Below are 25,108 nucleotides of genomic sequence, written 5' to 3' on the forward strand. Positions count from 1 at the left end.
GTTTGAAAAATAAACTTGCAGGTCAAATTAGATTTATAATCTGAAGTGTAAATCTTAAACTAAAATGAATATTTATCTTGAATTAAAGTGGATGGTGTTATTCGAGGATACTTGTGAGTATTTCTAGATAGCGAATGCGATAGAATATTGACCAGTTTCAATACCATATTCTTGACTTTAGTTTACAAGGTTTTCACCACACCAAGCACTTGCGTGAACCCAGAAGTCCAAGCGGAAAACAATTATTTATTATCCTTTCATGTTAAATACTGAAATCTGATTGGTTTAGACGCAGTTGATAATCCGTTCTATTACCCTCAGCGTTGGCAACACACTTAGCAACGAGTAACACAACAATTTGTTACATGCGCGTAAATTATGCGCGTACGGTTCGCCGTAGAATTCACGTCATTTCTATATAAAAGCAATATAAAAATTCTCTAAAATTAAGACATTCGGTATAATAAAATAAATAGTGCCTGTTTGGGAGGATAACAGTTGAAATTGACACCCCTCGAAAACCATTGTCAACTTCCGCTTCGCGTCGGTTGACAATGGTTTCCTCGGGGTGTCAATTTCAACTGTTACCCTCCCTAACAGGCACTATTTATATAATGTAACCTTGTTCAAACCGTAAAAAAGTCGACATGCACAATAAAACTGTACAAAAATGTAATTTGCCCTGGGCATTGATCAGTTCATCTAAGACTCTAGTAGATTTAGGAACAATGTTTTTTTGCTAAATTATGTACCGGCAGATCCAGAAAATGGACAGAAATCAGAAATGCTTAAAACTGTTTTAAAAAATGTGATCTTTCTCCAGAGTCCCTTCTAATATCCGAGCATGCTGTTTATCGGCTGTTGTTTCTTCAATAAAAACGGAAGTCATAAAAATGCTTACCTTGTCATTGGAAATCTAAAAAATTATTTTGTTGAAAACCATTCTTATTGCATTCACAAGTACTCTAAAGTTGACATTAAAAAGATGCTTGAGTTTCTGATCGACAAAATCGATGTAGTTTTTGGAAATCAAGTCTTCCAACAATCTGTTGGAATTCCCATGGGTACCAATTGTGCCCAATGTTCGCTGACCTATTTTTGTATTCTTATGAAGCAAAATTTATTCAAAAATTTGTACGTGAAAAAATAAATCACTCAATGTGGCCTTCAATTCAACATTCAGGTATATTGACGACGTATTAACAATTAACAATTGTTATTTCCGTACTTACGTCGACTCGATATATCCCAGTGAACTTGAAATAAAAGATACCACAAAGTCTGCGACACCTGTTTCATATTTAGATATCTTACTGGAAATGGACATTGATGGTAACCTAACAGCAAAACTTTATGATAAACGCGATGACTTCAATTTTTCTAAAGTCAACTTTCCTTACTTATGTAGCAATAAACCTTCATCGCCTGCATATGGTGTTTTTGTCTCTTAGTTAATTCGATACACAAGGGTATGCTCTTCGCATTAACAGTTTCTAAGTTGAGGCAAACTACTGACAAACAAGTTGAAACAAAAACAGAACTATCAACAGTCTCGCTTGAAGTCATCTTTTCGTAAGTTCTATGTTCGATACAACGACCTTGTCAGCAAATACAATCTTCCACTGGGACTGCTGACTGACGTTTTTCATACTTATTGTTATACCATAATTAATCACCTAATTGTTTATGGAGTTTACCGGGGTTTTTTTCGATTACGACAAAGAGCACACGGCAGGTGTGTGACCGGTCAGCAGAGGATGCTCACTCCTAGGCATCTGATCCTACATCCAATGTAATGGAGGTCCTTGTTGGCTCAAGGTTTGTATTTAAACCATCACACACAAACCAAATCATCAATGTTTCGTTTTTTCCATATTATGACATTTTCCCGATTTTGGCATTTACCTCGATTATGACATGCCCAACTGTGACTAGTAGCACACGGGGGTGTGACCGGTCAGCAGAGGATGCTCACTCCTCCTAGGCACATGATCCTACCTGAATCTATTTGGAGGTCCGTATTGCTCTGCTTTGAATTTTTATTTCGTTTTATTGAATTTTCGAAATGGATGACGATTGTTATTGTCATTTTTTCATTAAAGTAAGAAAAAAGGGAACTGACTCCGTCAATTAACATAATTAACAAATTTTTGTAGAAGTTTTTTAAACTGATCAAAATCCATAACTATACTTGTTATACATGTAGTATAGATAAAACTAGAGCTGTATGATTGGTTAAAAGCCAATATATAGAGAATATATTAAAACAATATCAAAGATTTAAAATTTATTTAATTTTAGTAAACCTGTGTAATGCAATATACTACAATATACAAATGAACTACGCTGAAAAACATCATCAACAACAAAAAAGAAAACCTATATTTGATTTTTGAAAAACCCAAAACAAGCGTTTTAAATAGATAAAATATGTACACTCGTCAGAAAAAATTAAATCAACTATTTTGAACTAAAGAAAATTTCTGTAGATGCAGTTTCGTGGCTGCTTAGCTTTGACAGAGGTTGACAAGAGGAATGGCTTGCTGAGGTAGGTTTGTATTTCTTCTGTCTGTCGATGAACCTCTTGCAACACAGTTTTCCCCAGTAAGTTCTCAACTGTTTTTCTCTTGCAACAAACAGAATGAATATGAAAAATCCTTGAAACGTTGTCAGTATGGTAAAGATGTAACTGAAGACGATCCTTGCGTCCTCGATCGCTAATATACCAAAGATCCAAGTAAGTCCTGCAAAGAAACCAAAACAGAAATAGATGAAGATTTCAAATTAACTATATCTTTAATGTCCACTCTACACTATCTGAATCAAATAACAAATATGCTTTGCAAAAATGAAATTTTTTAAAAATGACTTGTAAAGTTAATCATTTGCCTCAAAAGATTGTTAAAAAATACAAAATAGAAGTATTTAACCAGCAACTAAATAGAATAAGCATACAAAATGCATACCCAACAAAATGAAAATTGATACAGCTGCTCGCAAGTTCATCATTGCTCGTTTCGATTCAGACTGATTTGAATGCAAGCCTTTAGGACGATTTAGTAGAGTTTTTAATACTAGTGCAAACACTATACAATTTACAATAATGATCAAAGCAACGGGGAGAAGGAAGGCATAGTAGAATGGCGTCGGCGACATCCAGCAACTGAAAGATAACCAAAAGCATCATATACCACCACATTAACGCACAAATTCACGTATTTCGACGTATTTTTTTTTATTCAATTAAGTTTTTAAATTCTGCACAAAATAAATTCAATTCTTTGAAATAATCATAAACTTTATTGTTAATCTCTTCTTTTTTACGATTCTACACAATCACTTACTAATATTTCCCTCCTCTATATAAATCATAATCAATTGCCAAAACACTGACAACGGGGATCAAGGGTAATCCTGTATAAAATTAAAGATCAAATCAAAAGGGTAAAAAAAATTCAGAACGACACTTTAACATAACTATTCACGTTTTCCAACAAGAAACATTGGAAAAGAATTTGAAAAATTAATAATATTTTACACCCTATTGAATAATATCAGGTTCATGTTTGAACTATTTCACTTTTGATAATTTCTTTTAATAATTGGACATATATTCGACCTACCCCAAGCTGGAATTGACGCCTTCAAGATAAATCTTGGAACATATGTCCCTAAGACTCGCACAAATCGTAAATATTGAAGGAATCCCTCGACTAACATCCACATAAAGGAAACCAACAGGAAGTAATGCATCAGAGCCGCTACAGTAATACAACCATAATAGCTGTCAGTACGCTCCATTCCCGCCAAAAATATCACCATCGAGCAGAGTAAAGCCAAAGAGAGGTTGAGAAGTGTTTGCTGTCCTCTGCCTTTTCTTAGCTGTCTATTTTAAGATAAAATGAAATAAATACTGAATTTTTCATGTCTGAAAATCTTAGTATACGTCATGATAAAGTGATATAATAGATATGTTCATTGCAGTTTTGGAATTTAATCATGAATATCACATTGAAAGTAAAAATAAACCTACTTGAAAAGAAGAAACGACAAAACTGTGAGGCCAAGCCCGACAATGGATAGACTGAGACCAATGATTGTTATAATAGAGAGAGCAAGGGTGTTGTCCTTGTCAATGATGCCACTCTGACCCTTAACATCCTGAAATTTAAAAGAACGTCAATGAGGATAATTGTTTTACGCAATTGACTCAATTATGTTGTCTAATATGTACATTCATTCAGGTAAGAACGTGTATCTGATACTGAAGACTTGCAAGTAAAATGGCAAAGTTGGTGAGGTGATCACACTCGCATACGACGAGTCCATCTTCCACTTCCGTTCTTTGGCAACCCCTTGTCGACCATCCACCGGAAGTGGCATAAAGAGAGTGATTCCAGAATCCACATACCGAATCCTCAGTGATCTGTAAAAAGTACACACAATTTGTACAAAATTTGGCAACAGAAATATGAAATTGTTGACTCCTTAGAAATGTTAAAGATTAATTATTTGTCATATTTTACTTTTTAGAAACAATTTTAACAATTTTCAAATATTGTGTTTTATTACTATTCTGAAAAGATAATTTCATTTGTCTCTTGAGAATTTTTTATAATTCGTCATTTAAGGAGCAATTGTCTGTAAAAGATAAATTGGAGTTTTAATTCTCAAAAAGAAATATACGGGCGCATATTTTCAACATAAAATTAAACACCATCATCGTAATATACAGTTGCTTTTATGGTACCGGTGGTATGGGACATCTGTCGATTTTAATGTGGATTAATGTACATTAAAATTAGAATACTTTCAGTGGTTTAGATTTTTCAAAACACTATTGAATATTCAACCAAAAAATACCTTTTGAAAATTTTTGGAGAGGTAAATAATGTAGAAACCCCAGCGGGAATCGAACTCATGACTTACAGATTCGTAGTTAACCCCTAACCCACTGCGCTACGCTGTGTGTTAGGTGACTCTACTGAGAAAGAAACTACTTTTATAATTACAAACCATTTCATTGTTTATTTTGATAAACAATACGTCACAACATGGAGGTGTCCCATACCACTTTAAGTGATCCTTACGTTTATAGGCTTATAAATTGACCGAACGAAATTTCTTCCAAGATCCAAGACGGATTTTCCATTCGAAATAAGTGTTGCAGATGCTACTTTCCCATTCAGCTCATATCTCTTATTCATTTGTCGAACTTGAAATATTTTCGTACTTTCAAAGATGGTAAAAATAACCCTTGAATTGTTTCCTGTACAACAAAAAAATTATAAAGCGAATTTATGACGATATAAATCAAACTTTAAAATAAAATTTATAGTAAAAGTAATCTAATATTTTAAAATATGCATTTCAACTTTGAAACTGTTAGCAGAGTTCAAAACGTTAGAAATGAATCTTGCTCTAAAGTGTAAGTTAGCCAGAAAATGGTTCTAAAACTGTGGTTTCAAAAAAATACCCTGTACAAGATCTTTAGGAAGGATAATAGCCGTGTCAAAGGACGTAATGTTGATGCTATCCTCAGCATTAATCAGACCTATTGTGTCGTTGTCCAAAACCACGTCAATGCCTACATTCTTCAACTGAATACCTTTAAGGTATTGAAAAACATGGTTATACGTAAAATCAGGTAATCACAGATTAAAAAGCTCAGCAAGACAAAGCATCACCTTTATGAGACCACCTTGATCCCAACACCTGTATCTGAAAATCATAGTAACTGTTAATGATCTCTTATATCAAATTATTAGATATTGCTGTGTGGTTTGGCTCAAAATCATATATCATAAAATACAAAATTGATCATGAATGATGTAATATCATATGATACAACATGTATGAAACAATCATATGATACATGTATGTTAGTGTAATATATTATATCATGTAATATGATACACTATTGTATTTATGCTATGATATCACATTATATCATTTCATATGATTTTCTATCTTTTGAAATTATATTGAATAACATGTTATGTAAATGCATGATACGATATTGTATTATATGAAATGATAATGTATCACCCATAGTTATATCAACTATTTAACACCCATAATTAGAGAGCTCTATATCAACTGTTTAAGTCTGACGAGGTATGAGAAAAAAATACTTCATTTTGTAATCAACTTCAAGACCATAACACAATATATTTACATCTACAAAATATATTCCCTCTATTTCTTACGAAAACTTATAGTTAATTCATAGCTCTATAGAAACAGCCAGACTGAAATGTTCATCGATTTGTCGAAATCTACAGCGGCTGAAACTTGAGTAGAAATTGACAGGTCTGAAATTGACACGCCCTGTTTATCGATTGTTCTAAACCTACAGCGACCTACAAAATATTACGGACTGCACGAAATAATCATGATGATGCCAGACTCTCAATCTCACAGGAGACGATTAGGCTGTTCCTTTTAGCTAACCTACTTACGTACATTAACAGTAATTTAGCGAATTTTACTTACTTTTCATAATCAAATTATTGATTTGTTAAAGAGAGATGTTAATATAAACAATAAAATGCTTTCTTTGATGATTCATGCGGGTTATGAATGTAGCGATCATTGCAGAAAAAAAATTTCTGCAATGTCGCTACCTTAATATCCCGAATGAATCACCAAAGAAAGCATTTTAATGTTTAAATGAATCCATCTAAAACTTTAAACCACCTAAGCATCTAGATAATCAATATCACTCTCAGTATCTCCGATTCATTTTGAACCATTGTAACAAAGTTAATTCAAACCCTGACTACTTTTTAGGTATAGTATATACATGTAGAACCATTTTAACAAGACCTTGGACTTTCGGTAGGATGTAACTATGTATTTCTTGCGTCGAAACAAATTAGAAATGACGCGGTTTCAAGCGAAATATGCACTGATTGCGGTATTTGCTCAAAAGCCAGACAAATCTTGTTGATTACAAAGAGCCATGGCTGAGTGGCCAACAATGAAATAGACAGGCCTACGTCACATTGCTTTTTGACACAACTACCCAAAGTCCAAGCTTTTGTTAAAATGGTTCTATTACATGCAAGGTTGAATAAGTACTATTATTTACATCAATATGTGACCAGCTCCAAAAAACATTAACCTTCTCCAGCATCTGAAACTCATGGCTTAGATTCAGCATCCAAGCATGTGGAGTGCATCAATATCACAAGATGCATAATCAGTTCAAATTTGGTAAAGATTGAACCAAAAATGATGATTTGTCTATCAAAGGGTACCTGCTCAAAAAACTTTAACCAGTTCCTAAAACTTTAACCTCATCCAGCAATCTGCATCCAAAATCTATGGCTCATATTCAGCATCCGATACTGTGGAGTGCATCAGTATCACAAGATGCATCAGCTATGCAAGTTTAGTGAAGTTAGGACCAGTAATAACATAGATATTGTCATCAAAGGGCACCTGCTCCAAAAACTTTAACCAGGTCCTAACACCTTAATCGCATTCAGCATCCAAAACCTTTGGTTCAGATTCAGCATCTAAGCATGTAAAGTGCATAAGAATCATATGATGCACCATCCAAGCAAGTTTGGTGAAGTTGGGGCCTGTAATAACCCAGATATTGTCATCAAAGTGAATCTGCCCCATAAACTTTAACCTGCTCCAAACACCTGAACCCCCTTCAGCATCTAAAATTCATAGCCCAGATTCAGTATCCAAGTCTTTCAGGTCCATAAATAGTCCCAGATGCTTGATCCATGCAAATTTGGTGGAATAATTTAGATACAGGATCTGCAACAAAAACCTTAACCAGATCTTGACGCTGACGTTGTCACCTGGTGTACAGCATAACCCACCCACCCCCCCCCCCCCCCCAAAATTGGTCTCGGTGAGCTAAAAATGTGCAAATGGTTTAATATAGAAAACGAATACCTTAAAAATACTGAAAGACATGGTTATACATAAAAATAAAATGTACAAATGATTTAATGTAGAAAAGGTTAGTTTTATTTTTACCAAACATACCAATCACAGGCGAGTCTTCGGAAGTGACGTCGGTAACAGCCACAGCAAAAGATTTCTGGTAATTTCTGTACTCTGTGCCATTAAGGACCACGTTTCGAGTGATTGTTTCGACACTTTCCAAAATCCTGAACAAGAAAATCAAGATTTTTGAGTATTTTTATTTAAAAACATAACACAAGTATATCTTCTGTGAAAGTCTTTGTTTTGTTGTATTTGCAAATACAAAGCTGAAAAGGGTAAATCCTGAATTAAAAATACTACCTATATGGCAACTCAAAGGCAAATGGCAAATGTAAAGTTGTGTTTTGTGCTAAGGAAATTGTCTGGCCATATAATAGGGAAATAACTCATCTTAGACTGTCCGTATAAAACAGACTCTTGCTTTCCTATTAGTTGTCATCTTGTTTTAATATTACCTGGTAGTACTGCTGCCTAGAGTGTGGGCATTCATCAGTATCTCTTCAGGAGCCTCGAGTATATTCGACAGCGTTTGTAATACAGAACTCGTAGTCTGCAAAGAGAGATTCTTCATAATAAAAGGTCGCCATTAATGATATGTTGCGAAGTTTGCCCCTACATCGCATGAATATACTTGTATTAAAACTAAAGCTCAAAGTAATTTTTAAAATATTAAGGACATATTTAGCAAACCTGCTCAGATATCGATGAAATGCTTGCGACATTTTCTAGAACCATTGACGTGAAAACAACATCTTCGACAGTGAGATCCGATGAATTGCTGGTGAGATTGGCGACATCTGATGCTACTATCTCAACATTGCTATCATTTGTAGGTACCTGATATGAAGCAAACATTTCACATAAGCGTCAATTTTGTCTTATTCTTGACTCAAAATTCCAGACATTTTTTTATAAACAACTCCCTAACAACTGTAAAATTGTTCGCGCCCCAAAAGGACATTACATTGAACTACTTTTATTAAACTTGATAGAAAAATTATGTATACATACATTTGACAGTTTTTCTAATGCCGTCATATTAGCGAATGACGGGTTCAGCAGAAACTGACAATTGGGATTAACCGTCACATTCCGGATTTCGGCTGGCGCCGCTGTTCGCGTGTAACATAATCCAGACAGTAAAGGCTCGGAATCTGTCCATCAGGAATATAAAATATATACATTTGTACATGTAGATATAACAATTTCAAACACCTATGTATGATAGAGATTCAAAACAGCTATGTACCTGTCAAGAAAGCAATAAAAACGTTTCAATCACTTTTTTATGGTCTCCAATATTGACAGTAATTAAGTGGAAAGAAAATTAATAACGATGTTTTCAAAGCATGCTACGATCAGTTATTTTAAAAAATAAAGATGGCTGTAATCAAGCAATACCACACTTATCGCCAAAAGACTATACCTGTGATACAAAGCTCCTCAGAATATGTCATGGATCCATTACCAACGGGTTTAAAATTGTAAGTAGACTGGAAATCAGGACTGTATCCAACGGTGCAGTATTCTAAACGTAATGGAAACATTGTAAATATGTACCTCTATACTCTAGAAATGGCACTATGTAAAATATATATGGCTTGGAGAATGTGGTTATATTCTCAGAGAATGTTGAAGATGGGATTTATCCTAGATAATTCAAAGTTTATAATTGTAAGGTTCATCTTGATGGACGATCTTTCAAAATAAACATTAAACAAATAATTTTTAAACACGTAAAAGGTGCTCTAACTTTGGTTGATATAAATAAGGGGCGCTTTGCAATTGGTAGAACTAATTCAACACTTTTTCTCCCGCGATATATATGAAATATATTTCTTTGGGGTCCACTGAAGCATCATCACAAAGTTGTCCATGGCCAGATACTGTACATGTACTGACATGCATTATAAATACCAATACTTGAGTATTTAATATTTGATGTGATTTTGATAAGACTTTTCTTTTACGTTGACGGGTAGGAAGTGTCGGAAAAAGGGACAATTTACCTTCGTTGCGAATTTCAAAGGTGTTGAAATCAACTGAAAGGGCCTGTCTTCGTCTCCGTCTACTATCAAAGGATCTGGCCATGGTTCTGGCTGATATTGTGATATTCTTCAAAAGATAATTCATTGCTTCTGCTGACTTCCATTCCTCATTCGGTCCCACAAAATACAGTAAGAAATTTAGAGCGTTCCTTTTTCTGAGGCTATGTAAATAAAGGAGAAATTAATTACTGAATTGGACCTTTTTCATATGCGAAGGATTTGATAGTATTTAACTGAATAATAGTACACATGAATATTGTATTGTCTGATACGATATAATATTGTATCATGAAAACAATATTTAATTGTCCCATATCATAAAATAAATAACATTTTATTAAATGATATAAAATCATATCAACTTTAACATCAATTACTTATAAGCAAGTTTGAGTGAGGAAAGACAAATTGTTCTTAGCATCTTTGATAATCAAGATCAGTCTCCAGATCTGAAGCGACCCCTGCATTAATGTTTCATACCCATTGTTGCATGAAACATGAAAGTCATAGTTGGTTATGACGTCAAGAATTTTCTCCAAAATCCAGCTCCAAAACGCTAACTAAACCTAAACTGTTATTTAACTTGCCTAAGCATCTGAATAATAAAGATCATATTCCGTACCTGAAGATATGACCAGTAATTACTTAGATATGGCAATCAAAGTGAACTTTTAAGATTGAGCATGCAAGCCTGTTAAGTGTCCCCAGATTCTCAATTTAAGCAAGTTTGGTGAAGTTAAAACAAGTAATAATAAGATTTAGGTCCTACTCTAAAACCCTTTAAACCAACATCACCACAAACGCTGAGGGTATATCATAAAAAATAAGCCCTGTCTACCCAACCCACCCCCACCGACTTCGACACAGTGACCTAAAAATGGACAACAACAAAATCATTTGTCCCTGGCTTGTGTAAATCAGACTTTAAAATGTGTGCCAGTCAATGTCAATTCAGTAAAGACTCCCATCAAATTTTGATTTTTTTTTTTATTCTCAACACAAATACATACGGTATACTAGTAATTCCTATGAAGCCTAACTGTCCTCCGCTGACAGGGCGTATGTCTCTACTGACAGAATAGATCTTGGAAAGAATTTCTCTTCTTGATTGTCCCAAAAGAGATTCCGGGCTGGACATGTAGGCTTCCAATAATGCGTCTTGTAACGAGAGACTTCCGGTCATAGAAACAGTTGCATGAAAAATCGACACCCTCTTTTCTGTAACAGATAAAATAACGGTTAAATAGATCTTTGGCTACAACAGCTACACATTTTATGTTAATATTGAAGGGGTATCGTCATGCTTCAGCTTTTAAAGTTTCCAAGAACGAGGTCGACAAAGCTCGAAAAAATCCCAACTCGAAGCCGTGCATCATGAAGTGCCTGTATCCACCATGATTCGAACACCCTCTCTGCCGATAATTATTGTCTATATCCATCTGCTAATCACGATGAGCTACATCTACGCAGAAGTCAAAACGAACTAAAAAACTGCAAACTAGTTATGATTCGTTATAGATGTAGACTCTGTTGTAACATATCGATAAAAGAAATTTTGAAAAGTTCTGCTTTAATAACAGTATTTTTACCCATTCATATTGCTATCAAATAAGCATATATTTGGTAAGTAGGCATAAAACAACGTGTAAACTCATAATATTTTATCTTGGTTTAAACAAAAATATGTTTTATTAAAGACAGATAATTACACGATGTTGTATAATCAGCGTCGCTCAGTATTTCTCGACGGGCGTGTGCTATTTTGTTTTCGCACAGAAAATTCAACTAACGTTGCCGCAAAAAGGATTGTTAAATAAAAAAAAATGTTCAATACTATTCAGATTTAAGCATTGTTTTCCCTCTATTTTAACGCAACAACAATTTCAACTGCACTTGCCTTGAACATGCATGTTTATAAAGAATAGCAAGCTCTGTATATCGCTAATAACCCAATTAGTTTTTAAATTTTGGATGACCATTTAAATTTAATAATCGCTATGGTAAAGCATACTAGACATCAAATGGAAAACATTAAGGACAGTGCCGTATAGTGCTTTGTAATTAGATATCCCAAACTTGGAGTACTGAGTATTAAAGGGCGTTTTCAATTCTCTCTCTCTCTCTCTCTCACCATTTGGAACTGTGTAAATAGTTTTGGATAGTACAAGTCCAACCCCTTTTCTTTGAATATCGCATCTGTATACGTCTGAATTTGCTGAAGCCGAGGGTAAAAACATTTCCTCGTCAGGTAACTCTGGATTCCCTTTCATTATTATACTCACATAATTAGTTTCGAGAACAGTTAATCGATCTACAATCGCGCCCCCTTTGTACACAGAATACGTGTCAGTTTCCAGATGAGGTGCAGGAAATTTACAACTGAGATAACCATGATTCATAAATGCGCCATTAGTCTTGAATTTTGGTTTTTGAAATTCCATTTGAAGTTCCCTTGAAGTGTCTGTAATTATACAAAAAGATATTATATTTCACCAGATAAGTCGACTGTGATTTTATCTAATTGTGATGTTAATACATGTGCATTGTACATTCACTTCTTGTATTTTGACTAATTTATAATGCATTTTAGGAGAAAACCAAAGAAAGAAAGATACATGCAGATGTTTATATATAAATGGAAAAAAAATGTTATTGTTGGTTCATATGGTTATGAGGAAAGCGGTCATTGCAGTTTCCGCGGGAGGCACATGTATGTACATGTATTTCCGTCATACTCGTATTTTGACATCCACTGAATATTGTCTATACTTCTATATCTTAGATAACAATGAACTACCAGGAGGTGAATGTACACGAAGTTCACAATTCACATTCAGTTAACTTGGATTAAACAATTTAACAAAAATCGGTTTAATTTACAATCAATCGGTTGAAAAACGTTTGAAAAACTCACACATCCTGTTCTTTTTGTTGGTTTGGCAGACGACACTCGCAGCAATGCTACAATTGGTCGCGCTGGATATTTCCATGCTTTCACTGAGACGTATAAAGGAACAAGAAACAGGCGATTCCACTTCAGAAAACCACACTGTAAAGATAATAACAATATATTAGGATGACATCAATATGAATTATTCTAGTCTCGTTGACTAATTACGGTCAATCTTCTGTAATTTAAGTGATGATAAATTGCATTCATTTTATTGCATTTTATTGCCACAGAAAACTTAACATGTTTAAAAACGAAGGTTGTTCAAACACATGTTGTACCTTATTCAGTAATGCTTATTTATCGATTTACACAATCATGCAGTTAAAGACACCCACCTGATGAATTGAAAAGTGCTAAATGTACAAGGAGCCTCAGAGTCAGATGTCGATCCTTGAACAATTGCAATTGCAAAAGTGTTCCCCCGTTTTGATTGCAAACTTCAATAGCGTCCAATGGTTGTTTAGGATCTTTGGTCAACAAATAGCAAGAATCTACATCCTCCGCGCCAATCCACCCAGACGGACAAGTATTTAGATCTTAAAAAAGTAAATATTCTTTACAAAAATATATTGCTAGTCTTGAAACGTAGTCTTTGAAATAGTGATCGTTGGTAATAATATGGTTTTATTTTTGTTCTAGCTCTCTCGGATTGATAGTGGTCAGCACCAGAAATTATCAGAAATGCATGTAGTAATATTATTTGATGTTTATTTTTATCTTCTGGAAATCCAGATGACATTGTTTGTGACACTCGATCTGTAAATGCCTACTTGGTTTAAAGCTTAAAATGTCTGCCTCTTTGTAGCAGAGAAATGGAAGGCGTTCGTTGCAATCTCTTATCTGTAGTTCTTGATATAAATTGTTGACCCCAATACAGAAAGGATTGCCCTCTATCCAAGCATCAGATATGTTGATTCTGAAAAAAAAATTCAGAGTCAGTACTTTCACAAAATATGTAGAATGATTTTAGTATGATGCAAATGCCTTGTCAATGATTCAATGGCTATTGATATTACAAAGAGTTGAGAAAAAAAATGAAAAACGATTCACTGCATTCGAAATAGATTCTTTTAAAATACCAATATCAAGACTTTTGCATAAGAATAAGCAACCTACATAATAAACTTGAACCTAATGCGGACAGTCAGTTTAAAGAGACACTACAGCTCATTTTGCGCAAATTCCTGAAAATGACTAATTTCAAAGTATGAACTTAGCAAAAATTACGCTTTGTGAAATAAAATTTCAAAGTTCGAGTCAATATGATATAAATTCTAAATTCCGGAACATCTTTGATACGCATTCGCGAACTTAATATTGCAGTAAGAAGATTCAAATCCGTGCATGCACAACTTTTATTCTTTTATTGAACTGTGTTTAAAAAAGAAATTACCAAGATGAGAAAAAGAAGCTGATGTGTCTCTATGAAGTCTAATGCTTCAGAAATATGGGTGGTCAACAAAGAAAGAATCCAATCAACCTTAAAACGTTTTAATTTCTTTGGCCAGTAATCTCTCTATAGTGATATAAATATGTAAAGCTCTCTATGTAAATATGTAAAGCTCTCTATGTAAATATGTAAAGCTTTCTATGTAAATATGTAAAGCTTTCTAAGTAAATATATGAAGCTCTCTATGTAAATATGTAAAGCTCTCTATGTAAATATGTAAAGCTCTCTATGTAAATATGTAAAGCTCTCTATGTAAATATATGATGCTCTCTGTGTAATTATGTAAAGCTCTCTATGTAAATACGTAAAGCTCTCCTTCTAAAGCAGATTAATATAGTCTGAAAATGGCCGTCATTACCCAGCCCTCGTAGTAAAAAAAACCATTTGGGAAACTACTTGTATCAAAACTGCGAGGATCAAAACTATGCTTCAACGGTCAAATAGCGACCTTCAAAACTTGATCAACATATGCATGTTACAAATATCAAGCGACGAAAAAAAAAATTCGTCTTCCAAACAAACATGGCAAACAAAAGTTGGTAAATCTTTAAATTGTTTTTTTTCTGAAAATTTAGTATATTCAAGCGAAACTTGACATTGATAAAGCGTTATGCAAAATAATATCAGTCCAATGTCTGTCAGCGTAACAGCTCATACACTACGCGACATCAAGAGGAAACTCAAAGGGATAGATGTTAGGGAGGCTGGGTGGTCAACAAAACACTAACCAGATCTGCCTTAAACTTTTAAATACACGCATGATATTTTTGGCCATAATTATCATTTAGTCAAAAAAAACAAACCCAAATATTTTAGCTTTAAAATTTGAACAGTTTTTTTTTCAGTCTTTCTAGAAAAGGTTTATTCGCCGCGATGAATGGAATGAACCTTAAGACTTTATCATAATTATTACCCTCTTCCGTACGACAACATCGATGTGTCCAAGAAAATGGGAGGGGCTCCATCTGAGACCAGGCTTCCATACTCCTCATATCCCCCTGTCCAAACATCTACAATGCAGAGGGAATGTATATGTTTTACGATTTTTAGCCTTATGTGAGTAAAAGTTTATTTAATACAGAATTATATATAAAGTATTTTAAAGATTTTTTCTCATTTAGAAACGCTAAAGAGCAAAACTATGGGAGAATGCTTCTCCATGTACCTGTGCGAGGAAGATATGCAAAAGGGTCGGTTTCATTCCCATCGGGACTTAGTCTGATTACTACTGGTACTATAAAAGCTCTTTGCTGTCGACAAATTGTTTGGGCTTGGTAAAAGGAGGCTGTTTGTTCAACTTTCTGGACACATCTTTTTCTTTTTAAAGCAGATCCAATTTCATAAAAAGTTTGCCAGTTGGGTGGACAAACTTCAGCACTAGCCGTATAGTATTCTTCTGCAACATTACCAAACTCGCACAATGTCAATTTCATAAAGGAAAAATCAAATGAAACGCGATCATGCATACATGTGTTTTTTTTTCATAGTTTTGTAAATGAGCAAATTTAAATTTGTTGAGCGCTGCTTTAAAATAGTTTCTTTTTTTCGATTTTACCAAGAAAGATATGATTTTACAGTTTTAAGATGTCAGCAATATAATATAGACACAACATTTGAAGCATGTCATTAAACAATTCTTTTGTAAATGATTTAACTCTTACTTGATTTCTTGGATAGCACGTGAACAGTTGCTGGCCCTGCACTGCTTCCGGAGTCCGCAACTTCAATTGGTTGTATTTCGATAAAATATTCACCAGCATCGAAATCGGTCACATTATTTATTGTCAGCGATGGTTGGCCGAGACTCCCGCCAGCATATTTAATGACCAGATTTCTGATATTAATATTTTCAGCGAAATCTGAATTCTTCTCCTTGTGTTTCCAAGTCACCATATAATTTTCTGTCAGTGGAAAGCTTACATTGACTGAAATCGTGAGATTAGTTTCTGGAAACACATAGTAGACGTCTTGTAGCAGAGATACTGAGAGCCGTCTTTGCTGTTGAGTCTCTGCAAGTAAACATGTTTTATAGTCATTTAGTCAAGTTTTCCTTTTGATTTTATTCAGTTTATAGCTTTCCACCATTCTTAATAAAAAGAAAACATTGGATTCTTTCATCAGATGGCTTACTACGTATGCTTTTAGTTTGTTACTTATGAAATTAAAAAAAAATACCACCTTTCCCTATATAACCCTATATAATATGGCGTGGTGATACGGATATACAACCACATTATGGGCGTGATAAACAGATACTAGATGTGCGATCATCCTGTACATTTGAGGATCAAAATGTTAACATTTTTTAACTGCTTGTTTCTGTCCAAAACTGTTGTCAAAAGATGAAAAAGCAATAAATACTAGTTTGAGGTTTTACACGATCCTCAAATGTACAATATGCCGCAAATTCCTCCAAAAGCAATATCATCAGCGTATAGAAGCATACTTAGATTGTAGCTGTCGATTTGGTATCCTTTATTTATTGTTTTTAATTTCAAGACTAGATCTTTTTTAAATAAAGTGAATAATGTTAGGTATAACTGTCTTCTTGCCAAACTCCTACATTGCATCGAAACCAGTCTTTCTGTAGGTCAATGAATGTGACAAATGTTGAAGTATTCAAGGCATGGCTTATGCCTTCGAATCTATTTTTAAGGACGGAACTGTAAATCTTCGCCGCTGCACATTGTAGACTTATTCCTCTGTAATGTAGTGAAATTGCATGTATAGAGTCCGAGGATTTGACTTTTAAGATTGGGTAGATTACACAACGCCATATGAACATTGTAGTGTTTGTATCAAATTTAAACGAAAACATTTTGCGCAGTATTCATTTTTTTGTTTTTTGGAGATATAATATTCTCAAATTTCAAGACATCATAAGGCAGCTCGTCAATCCTGCAGATTTATCCGCTTTGGATTTGTTAACCACATATTCATTCAATTAATTAGATACTTCAATTATACCTGTTTGTCTATTTAGATCAGTGTTCTATTGGGTCTAACATGCGACACCTTAAGTGATCTTCATGATTCATAATTTTGAAGATAGGTGGATTTTAAAATCTATCTTTCCTGTAAAATTTCTTACTTTTACGAGACACGACAATTCATATCATCAACTCTCACTGGACTTCAGTTCATACTAAATGTCATAGAATATACGACTACGTGATGGCCTTGATTAAATCCATAGCCGCATTCACAAACTGTACAGTCTGATTTGATTGAAGATTTTGGCCAATTCCATTAGAATAATTGAAAATCATAATGATTCGCAGGTGCCCCATTTCTTCCAATATATATCATGGCTTACAAGCGAAAAAAGTGATAACTACTGACCTAAATGCGAAATAACGCAGGCGTTATAGCGCAAATGAGCGTTTAAATGGCGTAAATCAGGGACACGATATCGCAAAAAGGGCGTTATGTCACTCGCAAATCAAAACTACGTTTTATAACGCAAATTCAAAGTTGAATTAAGATCGTTATTTAGTAAACACTAAAACGTCTATTTTGTGTTAAAACTGATTTTTGGTTTTAAATGATTTTTTAAGCTACTTCAATGATATTTTACAAAACTGAATGAAACTGTACTAGACTTGCTTACAATTGTGATTACTTTTAAGTAACGGTGAATAGACGGCAACTGTACATAACAGAAAATCAGTATACATACATATACCGTAGTTTATCTCCATCTGATTTTAAATTAATGTATTAATTGTAAGTTCATAGATATATGAAAGTCGTGCGTCAGCCACTCAGGTTAGTAAGAGTGGCAATGCTTGTCCATTTTGAAGTCCGAATTTCCTTCCGCTTTACAAGAAGCTATTACCGGTTGAAGATTTTCCGTGCAAAAACAAATGATAGCCTTTTTCTTAAATAAACAGTTGTTCAATGACAAAGTGTGTCAGGGTTTTTTATAATGTTTTAAAGAAAAAAAAATGTTCTGGGAAAAAAACCCTACTTGTTTCGTAATAGATACTGTAACTATTATAATACTGCTCACCTAAAATCAACTGAGTTTGTTTACTCTGTGTTATCTTTCTTCATTTTTATTTGATCGATGATTAATGTGGCGTGTTTACAATCTCCGAAAGAGGATATAATGAACAAATAAATGTAAGAGGGCTAGCTCACCAGTTAGACCCTGCAGGAAAAGCAACACACAAACGAAGGTCTTCATTGTTCTGAAAATAACGATTCTGATATATGAATATTGATAATCAACATATAATATCGAAAGGGGCGAGAATAAATATATTTATAAATTAAAGAATAGTAATGTGCATTTTAACGCTGCTTGAGGATTTCGTTTTTGTTCTTTTTTTTGGGGGGGGGGGGGGTGGCAAAAGTATTATTTTAATAACTGTTTCTATATATCAGTCCGCCCCAAGTAAAAAACTTGAAGTATATTAACCGATAAACAGCTATCTGATTCGATGTGACGTCATCATTCAGTCATGGAATTTGTCAATTAAAGATAATTATAACGTAGAAAAATATTAAATATCGACATTGTTTCGATCGACATTCATCAACCCTGTTAACTTGTACTTATCTAACATAAAACAATATAAAAATATATAAATACATGGACTTTCTAAGTGTTTCTGTACTGGCAGTTGTCTTACAATCTAAAAATCGCAGAGGTATATTTTTCCTCATGACATGCTTGTGTTTTCAGAGACAACTTTACAGATTACACATTTCTGTTCAAGTAGGCGTCAACAAGAATTGTTGTCAAACCTTCAATCTTTGACGTTCAGCGATTTTATCAAAGTGGCCGTGGGATAGAAGGCACGACGTGGTTTCCTGCCTTAATTACCTCAATTTCATTCAAATCGGAGAATTCGCATGACCGTTTAGATTTTTACACTTTCAAGGTATTTTTCAAAACTAATATAAAATAAATCAGTGGGCATTCTGTAATAGCAGTAAAATTTTGTCGACAAATTGATATACGATACACAAACCTGCATGATGGATTTTACTATTATGAAACCACGTGCATATTCTGTATTAAATACGCAAGGTGTGAAGTGTCTTAGATAAATATATCTAATATAAATGTATATACAGAGGCACCATATGAAATCGCCTTAATGACAATTCTTTAAAAAAAGGAAATTGACTTTTTGATCAGTAATAACAATTTTAAAAAATGATAAATTCGCCTACCCTTCTCATCCAAATGTCTTCATACCTTTTGATTTGTAAATAAACAACAAGTCGGGTCAATTGTTAGGGAAGTGCGCATGCCCTCTCCACTCTTGTCAACTGATGCGTGCTCTATTCTCAAGCGCACCCACTAATAGTCATCATAAGTTAGTTTAGTTTAAGAAATATTTTATTCAAAAATATACATATAAGTATATAAATGAATCTGGATTGAACAGCAGGCAAAAATAGCCTATATTAGTAGTAGTATATAGTATAGCAAACCGTTCTACCCTAAAATGATGAGATGATGAGCAAGCTAAAAATAGACCCGATGAGTAGCCCTATGACCTTTAAAACTTTGCTAATAATTATATAACAATTAAAAGTCTGAAACCTTTTAAACTTTGCTAATAATTATATAACAATTAAAAATGTGTAAATACTAGTATACGAGTTAAATAAGAACACTCTCGCAAAATGTATGGGCTTTAGGTATACGAACAATTATTACATAATAGATGACATTAGGAATAAACACTGGAGAATAAACAGGCAGGAATTTTCTTGATGTTCGTTCACATGTAATTTCATGTCTTGAAGATCTTATGTATTAATACTAGTCTGCGAGTTAAATAAAAACACTCCCGCTTAATGAATGGGGTTAAAGTATACCAACAATTATTATATAATAAATGAAACTAAGAATAAACACGGGAGAACTGTTAAATGATTAAACAGACAGGAATTGTCTTGATGTTCGTTTACACCGACGCATGTAATTTCATGTAATTTATACGAGTGGTCCACTGAGAAAATTGGTTAACAAAGTATGTAAATATACCACCTAAGAGATTTATAAATGGTGTATATATATACATAGCTAGATCCAGTGTCACTTAACGGTGATGCGAAGATGAATATAGACCAGCTCTTATTTAACGCTGAAGAAGAGGTAAAGAAATAGCAAATCTTGTTGAAACCAAGGCGTTGAAAATATGGGCTAATAGATTAAATCTTCAGACTCACAGAGAAGTAATAGCTCGTACAACTGAACTGCGGGAAGACATACAGTAAGTTATTATAAAAGCTACAAGATTTAAAATATATATGATAAAAATATGATGGGAAAATAAATGAATAAAATGATGTCTTTGTAATGCAGTATAATTAATTATTCAGAAATACGAATGGAGAGGAGGTAATAAACAACTCGACATATCGATGTAGTGAATGCTCAAAAACATTCAAGACAAAATTTGGACTCAATAGACACGGAAAGAGCATTCATCAAAGAATAACCTATTCCTGTTCAAAATGTTTGAAGAATTTTGCCTATCAATCAAATAAAATCAGGCATGAAATAAATGTCAACATATTCAAACTAAGAGAAGACGGAAGCGTGGAAGTAATACGGCGAAGTCCGTGCCATTTCAAGGCCTGCATGAATCTAAATCTGTACAAAAACCACCTTTCGTACATATCAAACATAAACGCATCATGTTTTTTTTTAAATGTTTATTGAAATAAATATCTACATTTTATAAATAAATATCTACAAACTCAAGCATTATTGTTTATATGAAAGTCTAGAGAGTACATTATTTATGATTGGAATTATCTTGATAAGTCTTTTCCACTGTTCAGTAGTTAGGTGTAAACCTTTAATTGTAGCTTTCTTGTTGATGAAAAATCTCAGATCAATTCTGAAAGTTTCTTGGTATAGACAAATGGACACGTAAACATTCCCAGAAATCGAAAAAGACTGTATAAAGTCACAAAGAGTATTACTCATATTCACGGTGGTGATATTCGTTTCTTTCTCTGTCTTATGCGAGGGTAACGAAGATATGGTTGTCATCCCGATCACTATAGCCATGCATGTAATTGACAGTAGACTGAGAATTCCTTTTAATTTGAAAGAGTTGAACTTTTTCTTGAGCGAACAGCTGGAATCGACGAACCTTTCAGTCTCCATGTTTGGTAACAAATGAAGTAAGGAGAGGATAAGTAACCGGGTTTTATAATTGAAATATCCTTTCTGTAAAGTCGTGAACAAACTTATCATTTTGAAGCAGTGAATCTGGGTCGAAATTAGTTAAAACATCACGCATGCTTAGTCCTCTTGCTCGAAAATAACAGTAATAGAGACAATATTGGCCGCAGTCACTCGAATCTCGACTTTGAATTCTTTGTTTATTGTAAACAATTGGTTTACCCCTAGCTATAAGGTAGTATCTAAAGTAAGCATGATAAGACTCGGGGGGTTGACCTAAAGAATCAAAGAATTCTGAATGTTCCTCGTTGAAATAAAAAACACACCAGTGACTGCCAGGCTGCCCCGTTTCATCGGTGTTCAAAATATAAAATCCTCGCGGACTACTAATGCGTAAAAGGCCGTCAGCCGGAAATACTCCTCCGGCTTTAATAAATGGGTCCTGAAGCATCGCTTTCTGTAAGTGTCTATCTTCCATTATTTCGCTTCAACGTTGCGCGCGGCATTAATCTTTAATACTGATGGAAAATACGCGTAACATATACATGTTACTGCCTCTTGCAAAGCGGTATCGAATTTGAATTGTAATCTAGTGTGTCCCTTCCTTAGAAGGGGTAGATTATTTTCACTATCATATGTACTATTGACATCGAGCATGTATAAACAGTATCCCCTCGCGTAGTCTTCGCGACTGAGAGAAAATGGATGCGCAGTAGTATTTGTACCTTTTCCGGAAAACAGAGACAGGTAGGCTGAAATGTAAGTACTTTTGCTGTAAGTGGGCTCTATCGGGTTTGTCGGTACCGATTTTCCATCCACGTAGAAAGCGGCGAAATTACAATTAAAATGTTGAAAATTATAAGGGTTGAGGGTGTAGTCCCCGCTGTAGGCTCTGGAAGAAACCAGACCGACTACTAAGCTTTCCGGAATATCTCCCTGAAACACGTCGTCAATGTTCACGTGGAACTGACCGGCGGCGGTAGTAAAACATTTCAGGTCGGAGCGTCGAAGCGGGTAAATGGCAGGCTGCTTGAGGAGAACCTCGCTGTGCCCGAGAATGACCCCGGGATTAATCTTTACGTAACAGCATTTCAAGACGCAGTCTTCTATTTGTAGCTTATATCGGACAGCGCTTTCGGACGACATGAGGCAAAAGGTTTCTCTAGCGGGCCAAAGTTTAATTCCCACTTGAACCCCATTGATGACAAACCGCTCTTGTTTGACAAATGCCTGTAAATATAGGTCCCTCTAGGTCTAAACTTTTACTACCTTCAGTAAAAGTGCTCCTTATGTAAAGACCTAAATTGCTACCGGTGATCGAATCGGCGTCATCAAAACTTCCGGCGTTGTCTTGATTGTAGAGCTGAGTCTGGCATTCGGGATCATTCGGAAGAGTGCCGTGTTTTAAAAGCATGTCAATGTAGGCTTTGTACGCGTAATTGTTAGAAACGCTCGAAGTTATGATTTGTTGTTGTAGGGAAATATCTACTTGGTTCCACATAGAGTGTAAGGGGAGGTTAATAAGAGCAACTTTTTCTTTCTCGCTTAAAATGGAACCATCTTCATGCAATAGTCTCAAACGCACGTAGAGTCTTGTTCTTTGTAAATCGATATAATTTGTACCTGACCCCGATATATTAAACTCTACTGCGCCCCCGTGTACTGGACTTGACGTAGGTCTAATATCAATCCATTCCGTTTGTTCTACCCCCGCCTCGGTGGGGAAATTATGGAAAAGCGCTAATCGCCGACTAAATGCCGGCTTGGAGCCCTCGGCGCAGTACATGTTTTCGGTTTGAGAGACAGCGAAAGAATGAAATAATAACCAAATGCTAGCTATAATTTATTGAGAAAAAAAATTATTGGGTGTAAACAAATAAATTTCTCTTCTTTTTCTTAGCGGCTCGTCTCGGCTCCGGACCAGGCGCCTCAAAATGTACGATGGGTTCTCCGTCATTCTTTCGTTTCTTCAGCTCAGATCTGGCCATTTCAACCGCTTGCTGGGTGGGGGTGATTAGTTCAATCTGCGTCACTGGTCTACTTCCGTTCCCGAACTGACCGATAACGTACGTCTTTTGATTCGGAATATATTTCATATCCGCGCTCTCTACAAAATGTTTTTTCCATTCGTTTACATCCGGAATGAACGGTTTCCAAGACATTTTCTAAAGTGAAGTGTACAGTACAGCTTTGTAAGCGGTAATGATTCTACGGTACGAGTGTCGTACATTAAATAAATCCGAAATCTTTGAATCTGATCACGTGCAAGGCGAATGTAATACGGATTAACTAGGGGTTGGTTCGGGTGTAACAGTCTCCTTAAAATCGGTACTCTTTCACTACCGAGACAACTGTTTACGCACAAGTCCGAACAAATGTTTATGACGGGTATTTGTATGGGAGTTAAAGTCTCGAATTTAACATCTACTAAACTGCACTCCCAATCGCCGGACAATGTTAACAGGTATGGCAGCTCTACGATGAAACTATGGGAATTATTGTCGGGGTGAAAATTAAGGCTATCTTTAGAGGTACAAAATAGGTATTGCTCGCTCATGTTGTTGGCGCGCCCTTGAGCTGCGACTGGGGAATCCAACTGTTGAATTTTCGCCCCCAGCCAAGCCATTTAACGAGAACCTCTGTCTCGTTATTTCTTTTTCTTTTGCGCACTACCTTTTCAACGGTATAATGGGTATCCGCGTTCACGATCGCTTTCTGCAATTCGCTTTGGTAAAAATTACCTACTATTTCCTCATTGCTAAAGTCTTTTAAAGTGTAGAAATGAAACCCGTCTCTAATGAAGCGAGAGGTAACGAAAAATATTTCTCTAGTCCACCTCTCGTCGTACTCTCTCCGGAATAGATCGCGCAAGTGTGAAATTCTTACGGCATCCCCGATAAGGTATTTAAATGCCGCGGCTGTTGACGGATTTTTCGCATTACGTCGTTGTAAATGCCAAAACCGGTACCGGTCGTCATTGGTGACGGATTTGGGTGTTTTACTAATTCCTCGATGGTACGTACTATTATAACTTTGGGTAATATTAACCAGTTCGTCTTTCCACCGATGAGTCTTATTACGGGTCAATAAACGGGCTATTTTCTTTTTGATCGTTTTTATCGCTCTCTCGGCGTAACAAGCCCTGACGCTGTTTTGACTTACGAAGTGCTTAACTTTTTTCCGTTTCAATAATTCCTTCACATTGGAATTGAGATATTCCGTACCTTTATATGTCCGAATATTGTGGGGGGTCTGACCAGCCGTCTTAAAAATCTCGCTCAATGCTTTCGCCATTTCTGTTCCTTTTCTGGTTTTTAGCGGTAAGGTCCATACGAATCTCGAAAATATATCAATGGCCAGTACAAAGTAAGCGTAACCGTCGTTTTCGGATTTGTAAGACTCTAAAACCGCTGTATCAATATCCCACTGATAATGTTTGTAGGTTGCTATGACACTCCTTCTAGCGAATTTACCCCGACTTTGTTTATGTACACTGTAAGCTTCTTGAGATTGTAACCACTTTTTAA

The 25,108-nt window shown here is 35.0% G+C and overlaps 1 protein-coding gene across 4 annotated transcripts in view; it reads right to left on the reverse strand.

The window, feature by feature from the left end:
- Positions 1-2,294: 2,294 nt before the first annotated feature.
- The window catches only part of LOC105336561 (uncharacterized), a 32,565-nt gene continuing 9,751 nt past the window's right edge, over positions 2,295-25,108 (reverse strand). For 2 of the 4 annotated variants that reach the window (XM_034446733.2, XM_066075379.1), the window contains exons 2-24: positions 18,566-18,615; positions 16,084-16,431; positions 15,588-15,818; positions 15,336-15,432; positions 13,743-13,888; positions 13,308-13,508; positions 12,934-13,068; positions 12,151-12,480; positions 11,030-11,237; positions 9,981-10,180; positions 9,398-9,499; positions 8,983-9,125; positions 8,662-8,808; positions 8,427-8,521; positions 8,011-8,135; positions 5,477-5,608; positions 5,091-5,269; positions 4,277-4,426; positions 4,034-4,161; positions 3,624-3,886; positions 3,345-3,414; positions 2,967-3,163; positions 2,295-2,744 (exon numbers count right to left, since the gene is read on the reverse strand). In XM_034446733.2, coding sequence (XP_034302624.2) covers positions 2,461-2,744; positions 2,967-3,163; positions 3,345-3,414; positions 3,624-3,886; positions 4,034-4,161; positions 4,277-4,426; positions 5,091-5,269; positions 5,477-5,608; positions 8,011-8,135; positions 8,427-8,521; positions 8,662-8,808; positions 8,983-9,125; positions 9,398-9,499; positions 9,981-10,180; positions 11,030-11,237; positions 12,151-12,480; positions 12,934-13,068; positions 13,308-13,508; positions 13,743-13,888; positions 15,336-15,432; positions 15,588-15,818; positions 16,084-16,431; positions 18,566-18,611 — 3,957 coding nt within the window. In that variant the 5' untranslated portion in view covers positions 18,612-18,615 and the 3' untranslated portion in view covers positions 2,295-2,460. Of the gene's footprint in view, positions 2,745-2,966; positions 3,164-3,344; positions 3,415-3,623; positions 3,887-4,033; positions 4,162-4,276; positions 4,427-5,090; positions 5,270-5,476; positions 5,609-8,010; positions 8,136-8,426; positions 8,522-8,661; positions 8,809-8,982; positions 9,126-9,397; positions 9,500-9,980; positions 10,181-11,029; positions 11,238-12,150; positions 12,481-12,933; positions 13,069-13,307; positions 13,509-13,742; positions 13,889-15,335; positions 15,433-15,587; positions 15,819-16,083; positions 16,432-18,565; positions 18,616-19,606; positions 19,713-24,805; positions 24,926-25,108 lie in introns of those variants that run through there. The other 2 variants (XM_066075380.1, XM_011440923.4) reach the window with 2 other exon arrangements.

Source organism: Magallana gigas, chromosome 2 (assembly GCF_963853765.1).
Source record: "Magallana gigas chromosome 2, xbMagGiga1.1, whole genome shotgun sequence".
Taxonomy (NCBI): domain Eukaryota; kingdom Metazoa; phylum Mollusca; class Bivalvia; order Ostreida; family Ostreidae; genus Magallana; species Magallana gigas.